The sequence below is a fragment of the Ornithorhynchus anatinus genome, chromosome X1 (genome assembly GCF_004115215.2).
Source record: "Ornithorhynchus anatinus isolate Pmale09 chromosome X1, mOrnAna1.pri.v4, whole genome shotgun sequence".
NCBI classification, from domain to species: Eukaryota; Metazoa; Chordata; class Mammalia; order Monotremata; family Ornithorhynchidae; genus Ornithorhynchus; species Ornithorhynchus anatinus.
Genome location: NC_041749.1, coordinates 82,979,569 through 82,994,496, shown reverse-complemented (window position 1 = coordinate 82,994,496; position 14,928 = coordinate 82,979,569). Strand labels below are relative to the sequence as shown.

The window sequence follows — 14,928 nt, the reverse complement described above, 5'->3', positions numbered from 1 at the left end:
ACCCCAACAAACTTGTCTACACTTCCTCAACTTAATGGTTTTTAGTCCTCCTGTGCTGCAATGCGACAAATTACTGGTTATATATCTCCTAGGATTATTAGCTATTGAGATTGCTATCATTAGGTCCATTAAGATTCTGTGGATTCTGTAAAAAACTTTTTCAATCCAATGTGAGGTTTACTCTTTGCAGATTCATCCAGTAAGTGCTTTAAAAAATGTTAATGAGTAACATCAATACTATAGCTGGAAAGAAAAATCCTGTCCTAGGAAAAGAAAAGGGAAGGGAAGGACATTTTTAAGGAGTCTCTTTGTTTCTGCCCCTGCCACCACCAGACAGCTGTTCACATCTCCTCAGGTCCAAGCTCCAGGGCCAAATTATTCCAGAATCCTTCTCCATCATCCCCAGATTCACAGACAGGTGAATATGTGGAGGCACCCCAGTTTTAAGACTCTTTTGGTAAAAGAAAGACCCTGTTTGAGGGATACATTTGTGGGGGTGAGATGCCCAAAATCAATTTAAGGTTGAAAATCCTTCCTAAACTCTTCTCTTCTGAACACTTTTATTGCCTTTACAGCTCCAAGTTGAGATGGCAATTTTAGAGAGCTGCTTATTATCCTGGAGGATCTAGGGTTTTCATTGGCTAACAGTCTAGATTAACTAATGGAGTTGAATATTTGAATGAAATATTATGTATATTCTCCAAGAAGGGAACTGACATTAAAGCAGGGGAGAAATGGGCTAGAGACGGAGAGGCACAAGACCAGAGGGAAGTAGAGGGAAAGAAACAGACTCAGAGATAAAATCAGGTAGGGAGTCTGATAGGAGAGAGGATTTTCATAAATGCTTGTGCTGCTCTGCTTACCCTGTACCTCTTGCCCGAGGGAGACAGTCTTTCTCAGAACAGGGTACAGATTGGCTCCATGCAAGTGGTATTTGGAGATTTGCCCTTCAGGCACCATTTGCCCCACCCCCTCTAGACTGTAAGCTTGCTGTGAGCAGGGAATGTGTTTACCAACTCTGTTATATTGTACTCCCCCAAGTGTTTAGTACAGTGCTCTGCACATGGTAAGCACTCAGTAAATACGATTGATTGATTGCCTTTCTCTGCCCCTTACTCCTAATTCTGCGCTTGCCCGGACAGAACCACAAATCCAGCCTCTGTCTGGGTAGAATCCTTCCAGCCTGTGGCTCCAATTCAGCCATATTCCCCTCTGCTCAAGTCTGTTTCTTATCTTCTCTGGGACTGAGGGAGAGAGGGAGGTGATCTGGTCATTTGATTTTATTTGAGACCATCAGAGCCCTGCTGGTGTTCTCGTGTTTCGGGTATTATTGCTGCATCATGAGCATTATGGACTGTGCTTTTATCTAGCGCTGTTCCTCCTCACAGTTCACAGTTGCCCACAATTACAGCGATGAGCTGACCGCGGCAAGGCAGAGATGTGAATTTTATCAGTGACCGGGATTACTTGATGCTTCAGCTGGCACTTGTGGTAAGAACTCAGAGTCCACACACCAGGGACCCACTCTTATGCATTATGGGTATGAGGGAGATAAGATGAAGAGGAGAATGTCTGAGAAATACTGGAGTGATGGGGATGTAGGAGGGAGTGGAAGGGGTGGGTGGGGAAATGATTCTTCCAGAAGTAAGGAAGGAAAAGGAGAAAAAAAAAAACAGAGATAGGAGGAGAGTTTGCAAGAATGAGAAATACTAGGTTGGGGAAAGGAATATATTGATTGCAGGAAGGAGTGGGGGGAGAGGGAAAATGATGGGGAAGAAAGAGGCTGGAGACTAAGCACAGCATGAGTGTAGGAAGGATGGTAAGGCGGAAATACAGGAAGAGAGAGAATGAGAAGGAAGGAAGCATGACCCAGATAGGCAGAAAATGCTTTGGCAGAGACATGATCTCCTGGGATGAGTTGACTTCTGGGACTAACACAGGCAGCCCGTCCCCAGGCCTGGTCCATTCTCATGAACATACCCACCTGGAACGCTTTCTTACCTTATTTTCCAGTCTTCCGATAAGCTCGGCTAACCGGTTGATCTGTACTTCCAGCCCCTCCTCCTTGGTTTCAGGAGAACCTGATGGGAGAAGTCAGAGTTGTTCAATGAAGGTTGGGGGAATCTAACAAGACAACTGCTGGAAGACTCTCCTCTCGAGAACATCTGACTCCTGGGAGTGTTCAGCATTCAGGATCAGAACACCTCTAGGTTGTATACACTGGCCAGAACCATGATTGGGACCAGGGAAGAGTTCTGAAGGAGAAAAGGGAAATACCCAGGAAACAGTGAGTTACTTCCAAGCCTGGACTCTGCATTCCTTCCTGGAGAATGTGTCTTGAGATGTGGTGGATTCTGACCACATTAATTTGTGTCTGAACCACCTTGGGAGAGTCCTGGGTATTATCTGGATTCAATCTCTTTGTGGGCCAGGAATTCATTCAGTCATATTTATTATGTGTACCTACTCTGTTTTACTCTACTCTCCCAAGCACTTACTACAGTCCTCTGCACACAGTAAGTACTCAATAAGTCCCATTGATTGATTTAGGATTCTGTTTGGAACTAGGACCGTGCAGGGGTAGAAACCAGTGATGGATTGTGGCGGGCCTGCTTGCTGAATCACTGACTGGCAGAAGCATCCTGGAACCCTATTCTCTTCCTCCTTCTCCCCTTCTCTTGCTCCTTTACCTCCATTAATGCCTTCTAACCTTAATTGCATCCTAAAATCAATCTACAGAAGGGGTTGGGGACTGGCTTTCAAGAATTGTCAATGAGTTTCTTTTAAAGAGATTTCTATCTGTTTTTACAATATGCTGCTGACAGCTTTCACCATGTCATAGCTTTTATTGAATGTTTCCAACTTTGTACTCATATCTTGAGGTGACTCTTGCAAGGGTATGATTTCATGAACCCATATGATAAACTAAGCTGGGGGAGTCAAGTGGTGGTGGGTTCTTTTTTAGTGGCATTTGTTAAGCACTTACTATATGTTAAGCACTATTCTAAGTGCTGGGATAGATACAAGATAATCAGGTTGGACACAGTCCCTGTCCCCCATGGGGCTCACAGTCGAAGTCGGAAGGAGGAGGATTTAATCCCCATTTTACAGTTGAGGAAGCTGAAGCACAGAGAAGTTAAGTGACTTGTCCAAAGTCCTAAAGCAGGCAAGTGGCAGAGCCGGGATTAGAATCCAGGTCCTCCGACTCTCAGGCTTGTGCTCTATCCACTAGACCGCACTGCTTCTACTGGGTGCTTAACTGACGAATCACTGCTGAAACTGGCCATAGACATACACCCCCTTGGGCTTTGGGCAAGTCAAACACATCAGTGTCCCATTCATACTGGGACCATCACCTTATTTTACCTGCCAAAAAGACCATGGTACAGTTGTGGGCTGTGCTTTTGTTTTACATCTGGGCAGTTCTATCTTCATGAAGAGCAGATCTGTTTACTTGCTATCATGTTCTGGGAAGGGACTGATTGGAAGTCTTGATGTCTCTGGGAGGAACCTGGGTCGGCAAGACTCCAGCCCCAGGAAGGAGCTTGGGGGATCTGACCCTGTCAGGGGGTTCTGAAGAGTCCTTAATAGGCATTCCTGGCTGCAGCCCATCCCTCACCCTACTTCTCACTCCAACTGCGTCTCCATTGTTTGTGCTCCTGGCTCCAGGCCAAGTACATCAGGACATCAGGCAAAATGAATGGCTAAGCTAGACTTGAAAGCTCATTTTCTCATGTGGTGGCAGGACCCAGCAGCTTTCCAAGTCCTATGGGACCATTTCTGCAGACAGCATGGCTTCCCGGAGGGATCCCCAAGGTCTCCCTTTCACCTCCAAAAGGGACGGGGGGAGAGAGATACTATTCATTCATTCAATAGTATTTATTGAGCGCTTACTATGTGCAGAGCACTGTACTAAGCGCTTGGAATGAACAAGTCGGCAACAGATAGAGACAGTCCCTGCCATTTGACGGGCTTACAGTCTAATCGGGGGAGACTACAAACCCCCCACCCATTTCTGCTCACCGGGCTGGAAGCTCTTCCTGGGCTCCTTAGTCGCAACTCTGTTGTTGGAAGTGTAACTGGGTACAGGCTTCTCATACCAGGTTTCCATGCTGCCGTGGTCAGGCTTGCTGTGGTGCTGTCTATAAGTCAAGAATGAGAAATTTATAGAAACTGGCAGAGGGCCTCTCCTCATCTTGTGAGGGGTAGAAAGGGCAATGGAATGAGAAGAATCACAGTCCAACAGCTGGACCCAGAGTCGACCCTCCTGAAGTCTCGCAGACCCTGAAACAATGCTCCAGCCTCTAGCTACTTTGGAAATGCCCTCCCTCTATAGGGTGGGGGGTTCTGAACACTTTAGAAAGCTGTCCTCCTCCCTCTTCCCATGGGGCTGACCCATCCTCCATGGCACAGTGGCTGACAGTCACCTTGAAACATCAGAATTGACACATTGACTTGCGACCCCTGCTTCTGACAAAGCAGACTCCAAAAAAGCAAATGGCTGGGGTAGGACTTTGCCTGAAAAGGACTGAAGTGGCCCAGTTTCCAAGGCCTGGGGAGGATACAGAAACAGAGAATAGTTTCTTTGAGGGCAGAGAGCATGTCTACCAACTTTGTTGTATTGTACTCTTCCAAGTGTTTAGTATAGTGCTCTGCAAACAGTAAGTGCTCAATAAATACCACTGTGATTGAAAGGTACAAAGGTCCCTCCCAGAGCTGGGGACAACATTCCTTCATAGGTAAATCCCCTGGAATGTGCATGGTCAGGAATTCTACAAACCTGGGATATGCAAAACCATTCTTCCCAGCTACACAGTCTTTGCTTGTTATTACTCTAAGGGAGTAGACTACTTGCTCACACCTGAGGATTTAAACTTGGGATGAAGGATGTTTTGCAAAATATCCTGCCACGCTTTTCAGGTAGGAGTTTCAGCGTTCAGTTTTGGCAGATTGTTGACAGAGTTCTCAGAAGTAAGTGTGAGGTTCTAGGGAAGTTCCCATGGGTGTCTTTCTGGGCATCCATGAGTTCCAAACCCTACCCAGCAGTCCCATCCCATGATGCACTTCACCCACAGGGCAAAGAGGCTGTGTTGGCTGAGGAGTGTTTTTTTTTTTTTAAACTGTATTTGTTAAGCACTTATTCTGTGTCAAGCACTGTTCTAAGCACTGGGGTAGATACAAGTCAATCAGGTGGAACACAGTCCCTGTCCCACATGAGGCTCACAGTCTAAGTAGGAGGAAGAACAGGTATCATCATCAATGATATTTACTTACCACTTACTGTGCGCTTGGGAGAGTACAATACAACGGAGTTAGTAGACACATTCCCCACCCAGAGTGAGCTTACAGTCTAGAGGGGATTCAATCCCCATTTTAAAGATAAGGCAACTGAGGCCCTGAGAAATTAAGTGACTTACCCAAAGTCACATAGCAGGCAATTGGCAGAAGTGGAATTAGAACCCAGGCCCTCTGATTCCCAGGTCCAGACTCTCCACTAGGCCAAGCTCCTTCTAATTAGTTGAGAGGAGAGTTGTGGCACCCTATAAGAACTCTGGGAGTTGATTAGTACTCTTGATGCTTGGAGGACATAGGCAGCTCTCTGGCCAGCAGCCTCACTCACTATGCTTAACAAAGGGTGCATAACTTTCCCACTCTTAACTGGGATTTAGAGAATCTCCACATTGTGAAAAAAAGCCAAATCCAACTGCCAATCTTCTCCCCTTCCCAGAAAAGAAAAGGCCTCTGCAGCTACAACTTCTGGAATGAGGTATCCTGGGAGGAAAAGGGGCTCTATTCTTTTTGGGAACCCCAGCTTTGGACTGAATAACAATTCAGGCAGTCCATAAGTGCTTTTTTTGTACTAAGTTGTATGGTAGGTAACAAAGTTTTCAGAATATATACTATCCCTTTTCCACATGGGGCTCATAAACCATCTTCTCCTCATTTTACAGATGAAATGGAGACCCAGAGAGGTTAAGTGACTTACCCAATGTCACACAGCAGGCCAGTAGCAAAGCTGGGACTAGAAACTGGGTCACCAGACTCCTGGCCTCATGCTCTTTCTATTAGGCCACGCTGTCTACCCAGAGCACTATGGGCTCCAAGTTTTTACTGCTCCAAATTCCTGCGAGTCATCCAGATGAGGACCTGTTCATGTGAATATCACTTGTTCTGTTCTTAACAGAGACAGGGACCTTGTGTTCAGAGCCCCACCCCAAGGCCCCTGTAGGACTGTCTCCTAGGAAAATCATCTTCCTTGATGGATCCCAAATGGAAGAGAAACCAACTTTACTGACACCTAGACAGGAGAGAAACACCACTAGGAGTTGGCTCTGGTGCTTTTTTTATGATGTTTTGTTAAGTGTTTACTATGTGTCAGTTACCATCTAAGCGATGGGGCACATACAAGTTCATCAGGCCAGACATAGTCCCTGTCCCTCATATAGGGCTCACAATCTAAGTGGAGGGAGTTCTTGATGTACTGGGAGTTCCTACACCTCCCCAGTTTTGGCAGCAGAGGTGGGCCCCCCTCAGAATTCATAAAGCCACTCCTGTGGTCCTGATCAGAGGTGGGGCTCAGTCCCCTTTCCACCTGAATCTCTGAAGGACCCAGGTATCTGGGGAATTGCTTTATCCACATAGATCCTATTTTTCTTGGAGGATAAATATCACATCTCTGGGCAGCCCAGGGAGTGACCCAGAAACTTTATCCCATAATGTCTGGCTACAGATTGTCCTCAAGGAGGCAGAACCCAAGGACACCCAGTTTAAGGCCCCAAACATATCTGGGATTCAGCTCAGGCAGGAAGCCTAAAATTTTCCAACCCCCTTGAGGACAGGAAAAGAGGGGCTAAGGCTAAACCTGCCTCTCTGGGCCTCAGTTTGTTCATCTGTAAAATGATAATACCACCTATCTCTCTCTACTTCACAAGAAAGTTGAGAGGCTAAAATGAAAAAAAATGACATGAAAGCAATTGGGATAAAAGAAGTATTACATAAATGCAAATCATTATTATTACTGGGATTGGATTTAAAGAAGTACTTCTTCAGGATGAAGGACAGGTAGATCCTGGAGTAGTGGCAGAGGGAGATCCCCAGGCAAACTCTATATTTTCCAGGCAGAGGGTTGAGTGAAATGATCTTTGAAAGACCCTGTCAGCCTAGAGCCAGTGCCAGGGACTGAAGTCTGGGACCTGAATAACCTGTTCTCTCTTTTGCTTCCCGCTCCAAGACTGTATGGCTCAAACTTGTCCCAGACTCCTCTCCCTCCTCCGCCATTCCCTTTCCCCAACTGATCCAGTAATGACTTCATCCTCAGCTACTTTTCATTTAGAGGAATAGCTAGCTATTTCTTGAAGCTTTCACTCCCCCAACTGCTCATATGGCAATAGAGTTGCATTGTCCTTGGGCCGTGCTCATCATTGAGACCAGGACACTTGGACCCTTTATCCTTCCCTCCTCTCTTTCTCTGGGCTGGGAATGGAGACTCCTCAATGAGTCTCAAAGTCTCAGTCTTAGGCTTCAGACCCTCTCCTCTGTTCCTCTAGACTGTACACTCCTTGTGGGTAGGGAACATGCCTACCAACTCTGTCATACTGTACTCTCTCCCAAGTGCTTAGAACAGTGCTCTGTACACAGTAAGCCGAGAAGCAGCATGGCTTAGTGGAAAGAGCACGGGCTTGGGAGTCAGAGGCTGTGGGTTCTAATCCCAGCTCTGCCACTTATCAGCTGTGTGACTTTGGGCAAGTCACTTACCTTCTCTGTGCCTGAGTTAGCTCATCTGTCTAATGGGAATTAAGACTATGAGCCCCACGTGGGACAATCCTATTATCTTGTATTTACTCCAGTGCTTAGAACAGTGCTTGGCACATAGTAAGCACTTAACAAATACCATTATTATTAGTAGTTGTAGTAAGCACTTAAGAAACATTTAAGAAGCAGCATGGCACAGTGGATGAGTAGCAGCATGGCACAGTGGATAGAGCACGGGCCTAGGAGTCAGAAGGTCATGGGTTCTAATCCCGGCTCTGCCACTTGTCTGCTGTGTGACCTTGGGCAAGACACTAAACTTCTCTGTGTCTCAGTTCCTTCATCTGTAAAATGAGGATTAAGAGTGTGAGCCTTGGATGGAACAGGGACTGTGTCCAACCCGGTTTGGTTGTATCCACCCCAGCACTTAGTACAGTGCCTGGCACCTAGTAAGCACTTAACACATACCCTAATAATAATAATAATTTAATAAATATAATTGATTGATTGAATGTCATCAAGCTGCTCTCACCACACACAACATTGGCCCAACCCCCTAGTCCTCAGGGAGTCCAGCCCCCAGCCCATCAAGGAGGTTCCCCACCTGCCTCTGTGGTCCCATCCATAGGCTCTCCTCCCCCTCCCCCTGACACCACCTCCCACTGGAGATGGGGATGTTACAGATACTGTCACCATGGTGCCCATGTCTGGTTTAATTTTCGGAGCCTGGGGACCTCAGCTGGGAAATTAATTAAAGGGAACAACAAGTGCTATAATCATGTCTTTTCTCATTAAGAAACTGCATCGATGCTGCCCCTAGGGTCACCCCTCTGTTGGGCAGGGATGGAGATGAGGCGGGTAAAAGACTGTAAGCCCGTCAAACGGCAGGGACTGTCTCTATCTGTTGCCGACTTGTTCATCCCAAGCGCTTAGTACAGTGCTCTGCACATAGTAAGCGCTCAATAAATACTATTGAATAATGAATAAAAGGATTGGCATATAGTTAGGGAAAATGGAGGCCCAAATAATAATTATGAGATTTGTTAAGTGCTAACTCTTCCCTGCACTGTGTTGAGCACTGGGGTAAATACAAGAAAATCTGATTGGATTCAGTTCTTGTCTTTGTTCCACACAGGGATCATGGTTTAAGAGGCTCAAAGAGGCCAGGTGATGGTCTGAGATTCTCGAGAGAGATAGTAGAGGTAGAGGAGGTGGCTGGATCTCCCCACCCGGGCTGTCTTGACTCAGGCTTCATGCCTTAGCTGATGCCTGCTCCTTTCTGTTAAGGCAGAAGGTCTTTCAGGTCCCAGGGACATTTTAATAATAATAATAATGTTGGTATTTGTTAAGCGCTTACTATGTGCCGAGCACTGTTCTAAGCGCTGGGGTAGACACAGGGGAATCGGGATGTCCCACGTGGGGCTCACAGTCTTAATCCCCATTTTACAGATGAGGGAACTGAGGCACAGAGAAGTGAAGTGACTTGCCCACGGTCACACAGCTGACAAGTGGTAGATCTGGGATTTGAACTCATGACCTCTGACTCCAAAGCCCGTGCTCTTTCCACTGAGCCACGCTGTTTCTCCAGCGTGGTTTTAAAGAGAGGGTTTTAAAGAGAGGGTTTTAAAGAGAGGCCCTGTCCTCTTCACCTCAAAACAAAGTCCCACTCTTTTTCCCCAAATAACAAAGTCTCAGCCCCTTCTCACAGGAGTGTCCCCAAGCATCCTCTGCATTCAACTGAGAAGGGCTCTGGAGACCTTGGGGCAAGGGGAAGAATGGACCCTTCACTCTTTGTGATCCTGACCACACATCTCACCTTGCCCATCCCTTTCTCCCAAATATCTGTTTAGCTGGCCTTTGGGTTCAAAGATGATGCTACTGTCATTGACCTCTCTGTGGGCAGATGAAACCGATAAAACCAGTGCATGACCACTAATCCTTTCCACATAGTGGGCAAGGAGACTCTTTTATATTGTACTCTTCCAAGCTCTTAGTACAGTGGTCTGCACACAGTAAGTGCTCAATAAACACGATTGATTGAAAGATTGCCCTTTGCAGCACTGTTACACTTTTGACCCACTGCCCTTTTCTTCCTCTTAGTGTTGCAGTCGTACCAAAACGTTGGTCTAAGACAGTCAGCCATTTTTGATTACTGCACACCAGCTTGACTAGTCTTCTACAACATCTTTTCCCAACCGTCCACTGCTTTGCCACAACATTTAAGCTTTTACTTGATCATGTCTTGAAAGCATTTCTTCAGTCTTCCTTTTCTGCAATTACCCCATTTCAGCTCACCACAGTACAGTTGTTTGGGTATCCTACTGTAGTCTGTTTGCCCAAATAGCACCCCACCACAAACACCCACATGATTTTGTCCCAATGGCAGATCACAAACACACACACAGTCACAGACTCCTACAGATACATATCAAGCTGTCACCGACTACCCTGCTCCTCCAAGTGGAGATCCATCACTGCACTGACCTGATCTGATTGGTTTGTTCATCAATGGCATCAACCGCACTCTCCACAGAGCTCAACAGTGACTGGATCTGGTTGGCCGTCTCTTTCAGCAGGAAGCGGGTCACAAACTGGTCCACATTGGTTCCCCTCTCATACACCTGAAGAGGGAACCAGAGGAATAATCAGTAGGAGGCTGAGAAAGATGGGTTTGGGGTGGGGAGGGAGGGAGGGAGAGAACTGGCCCAGCAAAACTTATTTCTGGATTTGAAGGGAGATAGATGCTGAAATGCAACACTAAGGTAGTAGTCTCTAGAGATCACTAAATACAAGAGTGGCTAATCTTTTCAGAATGATTTAGGGATGATCCTGCTTGGGAGCAGGGGGATGGATCAGATAACCCCTCAGGTCAGTCGTCAGCCTGTACTGAGCTGCTACTGAGTGCAGAACCCGGATCTAGGTACTGTGGAGAGGGAATTAAAGGGGAAGAGAAAGAGGACAAGGAGTCCTGCCCTCAAGGAGCTCTCAGCCTGAGGAAGATTGAGCAATTGCACAATTATAAATCTTAGGTGATATACAAATATGTACGAAAGAAGCATAACCTACGTGATAGACACAGACACAGCACTTTAGAGATTCAGGTGAAACCTGGATCTGGTCATCATTAGCAGCACCAACTGTGTGCACAACACTGTGCAGGGTGTGCAGGAGTATACAACAAAGGATACATTCCCTGGCATTGAGGAGTTTACCATCTAGTGGATTTAAAGGTCCAATAGACCCGTAAGTGCTTAGTGAATATAAAACTTGGAAAAAATATTCACTACAAGGACTTGACAGGTCAAAGGGCATTGCTGTAGTTCTCTCTAAATAAGAAGTTCTAGACCGTGTAGGCTCTACCCCATCCTCCTGTGAGCTCTGGAAAATATGGTTCCTTTAACCTTAAATGCAGCATTATTAATTATTAATTGAACCACACTTTTGTTTTCTCTTACTCTAATGATGTTCTCCCTGTAGTCTCTAATCACTAAATTGATGTCCGATCTTGAGTGTTAACTAGAATGGAAGGAGCCAGGTGGAATCAACCAAGGAAGGCTTTTTGGAGGCAGGGAGTTTTTTTAATAGTATTTTGAAGGAGGAAAGGACTTGGTTCGGTGAAGAAGAGAGGGGAGAGCATTCCAGGTGGATGGGACGGCTTTTGCAATGCATGGAAGTGGGAGGGTCATGGGTGGTATGTGGTTAGCAGGTTTACCGGGCTGGACCAAAGAACTTATGAGGGAATGTAAGTTTCCTCCTCCCATCTCCTCCTAACATGCATGGTTGTCCTCTGGGCTGCTGGGATTGCATCTGCACCCCCTGAAAGTGAACTACTTCCAGTTTGGCCCAGGCCCCATTCTGTTTGGGTGTTCAGGCGCTAGAGGGCTGGACTCTACTAGAATGAAGTAGAACCATTGCCCTAAATGTTACGTGTAGTTTCTGTCTGGTTGTAGTAACGCTGTTCTGTTGCTGGTTTTTCCTAGAAACCGAAGCTGTGTGAGGAGTTTGGAATCCCTATGTGTGAATCAGGGAAATGGGGTCTCGCTCCAGTGTTTGAGGAGCAAATGGTTTTCCCCAGATGTCCCATTTTTGATGCAACAAGCAGACCAGCCTCAGTGGACTGGGACTCAAGCATCTGAGATCATTATCTTGGTAACTGGCAACACTGAGAAATCTAAGCACTCAACACAGACACCCAGCATGCCCCTGAGGGGCTCTAGCTTCATCCTCTCACTTTATCTCTGTAATACAGCCCGGGGCTGGGCCAGGACCTTGGGAGCCCAAGAGGTCCTGTTCATCATTTTTTGGGGGGAAGGGGTAATGGTGATGGGGGAGGGCTCATTATGTCGCTGGCATCTGCTAAGCAACCTCAGGCATGAGAGAGAGAAAAAATGGCAAAACTCTGCCAAGCATGCTGGATGCAGTGTGCCTTCCTGGCAATCCTCAGGCTCTTTAAACCTTAAATATCTCCTCTGCAAATCAGTCTGAAACCCCAGCCAGGCTCAAGTAAAGAACAGATTGGGTCAAAATGAAGTTCCCACAGAGAGGTAAGTAGCCGGTTAAGGTGAGGAAAGGAAGGAGACTGGGGCCTCCCTCTCTTGAGTTGCGCTTGGGCTGAAGCACAGCTAGAAGGGCACAGGTCCCCTGGACAAACTCTCCACTGACCTGGGTTCTAATCCCTGCTCCACCATTTGCCTGAGTGACCTTGGGCAAGTCATTAAATGTGCCTCAGTACCCTCATCTGTAAAATGGGGATTAAAAACCTATTCTCCCTCTCCCATAGACTGTGAGCCCGGAGTGGGAACAGGGACTGTTTCTGATCTGATTATTCTTTATCTACCTTAGCGCTTAGCACAAAATAAGTGCTTAGCAAATACGATTGTTATTATTATTAGGTTTTAGGTGCAAGATAGTGGTGAAGACTCATGCAGAACTATCCATTCACCCTTGTCTGACTCCATGTGGTAAACAAACGGGAGTAGATTGAGAAGCAGCATGACCTAGTGGGTAGAGCAAGGGCCTGGGAGTTGGAAGGACCTGGGTTCTAATCTCGGCCCCTTCACTTGTCTGCTGGGGGACCTTGGGCAATTTGCTTGACTTCTCTATGCCTGTTACCTCATCTGTAAAATGGGTATTAAGACTGTAAGCACTTTGTGGGATATGGACTGTGTTCAACCTGATTAGCTTATATCCACCCCAGTGCTTAGAACAGTGACTGGTACATAGTATGTGCTTAACAAATGCCATAAAAGAGTTTCTGCCTCCGAGTGGATTTATATCTTCTTTCAGAGGTAACGGGAAGGACGAGTGCTGTGTGGTCCCTCAAAGGCTGGCAGGTGGATGCCATGCCAGGAAAAATGAACTCCCAGGGCTCTGGAGCAGCCAACTCTGACCCTAGTGTATAACTAATAGCATGGCCTTGGCCTTGGAGTAGAGGTGTTTGGCCTCATGGCAGCTGGTGGCCAGCCCTAAGAGCAAGAGCCTAGGTCTGGAGAAAGGATTGGACAGCTCCTCTAGTCCAAGCCCCCTTGCCTGCTTCTGAGCCAAAGGTACACCAAAGATGAGAAGCAGCATGGGATAGTGGATAGAACACAGGCCTAGGAGTCAGAGGACCTGGCTTCCAATCCTGACTCCACCACTTGCCTGCTGTGTGATCTTGGGCAAGTCACTTCACTTCTCTGTGTCTCAGTTACTTCTTCTGTAAAATGGGAAGAAAATACCTATTTTTCCTCCCTCATACTGTGAACCCCATGTGAGACAGGGACTGTGTTCAATCTGCTTTTATCATATGCACCCTAGTGCTTAGTTCAGTGAAGTGTTTAAATCCCACAATATTTTTTTTAATTATTACAAGCTGTTGAGCTGACACAAGGACCCACAGTGAAGAGGAAGCAGGTGGTTAGAGAAAGAATGCAGCACTTCCCACACTCTCTCCAGGGATAAATGTCGGGGCCAGACACAGGCACCTGCTGCAGAACTGGGACAGACTGGGAAGAGAATTAGATAAGTTCAGGCAGCTCAGTTGTCTGGGGATGATTCTCAGGAAGAAATGAGCTTTGGACAGATCTCCCTGACACACACACATTACAGGCTTATGGCCACACCTATCCTCGCCCAACACAGAAACAACAATGCAGAATAAAAGTATTCGATTGCCGGATCACTGCCATGCTAGGGATCTTCCAAAACTTGGCCAGGCACTGAAGGGGTGGTCAGGCTGGCTCAGGGATCCTAGGACCCAAATATCTCCCAGGCAGTCAAGTCCCTGGTGAGGGAGGTCCAAGGAAAGGGACCTGGGGGCAGTTTGCCATTTCCATCCCTACATGGCCAAAGTAGTCCCCTCTGTAGGTGGAGTCCAGCTAGGGGGTCAATGGTCCTTGGACCTGCCTCTCAAGGCTGTTGTTTGGTCACCTCCCCTCTGTCGATCAGAGTCTTTCCCCTGTCTAATGCTGTTCTGGATGGATCTAGAGTGTGCCTAAAATGTTTTGGGACTGATAATCACATCCAGCGGAGTCACTATGGGTCAGAGATGACAGCATAAGGCAAGACAATTACATCCAGTAGAATAGGTAATTTTCACTATGACTTCTAGCAAGCTACTGGATATGCAAAAATGCCCTGGCTGCAATGAGGCTCCAAGAATTTCAATTGCCTCCCAGGAAATTGCTCTTTGGGGAATGCAGAGGAAGGGCGAGAGTCAGAGGAGGAGGGAGGGAGAGTGAGCAGGAGGAGGGAGGGAGAACAAAGGAGAATGAGGAGCGAGAGGGAAGGATGAGGGAAGAAGAGGGGAGGGAGAGAGAGGGAGGGAGAGGAAGAGGGAAGGAGAGAGAAGGGAGAGAGATGGAGGGAGGGAGAGGAAGCGGGAAGAAGAGAGAAGGGAGAGAGAGGAAGGAAGATGGAAGGAGGGAGAGGAAGAGGGAAGGAGAGAGAAGGGAGAGAGGGAGGAAGATGGAAGGAGAGAGATGAGGGAGGGAGAGGGAGGGAGGGAGAGGGAAGAAGTGAGTGCACACTTGGCTGTGGCCCCATGTAAGAAGCAAAATGGAAGGTGGTGCAGAGAGTGATCGGGGATCCAAAAAATAGTTAACCTAGGCCCCAGGAAAAGCCCTTTCAGCTCTTGCTGCTGAAGAGAAGGCAGGAGAGATCAAGCAATGTAGCCTCACCTCTGCCCCCCAGCTGGAAGCT

The 14,928-nt window shown here is 47.1% G+C and overlaps 1 protein-coding gene across 1 annotated transcript in view; it reads right to left on the bottom strand.

Annotated features, from left to right (window-relative positions):
• Positions 1 to 14,928, bottom strand: part of NECAB2 (N-terminal EF-hand calcium binding protein 2) — a 142,458-nt gene that overhangs the window by 27,417 nt on the left and 100,113 nt on the right. Inside the window, exons 6-8 of the mRNA XM_029049794.2 lie at positions 10,234 to 10,370; positions 4,024 to 4,142; positions 2,002 to 2,081 (exon numbers count right to left, since the gene is read on the bottom strand). Of these exons, the coding sequence (XP_028905627.1) occupies positions 2,002 to 2,081; positions 4,024 to 4,142; positions 10,234 to 10,370 (336 nt within the window). The remainder of the gene's footprint in view (positions 1 to 2,001; positions 2,082 to 4,023; positions 4,143 to 10,233; positions 10,371 to 14,928) is intronic.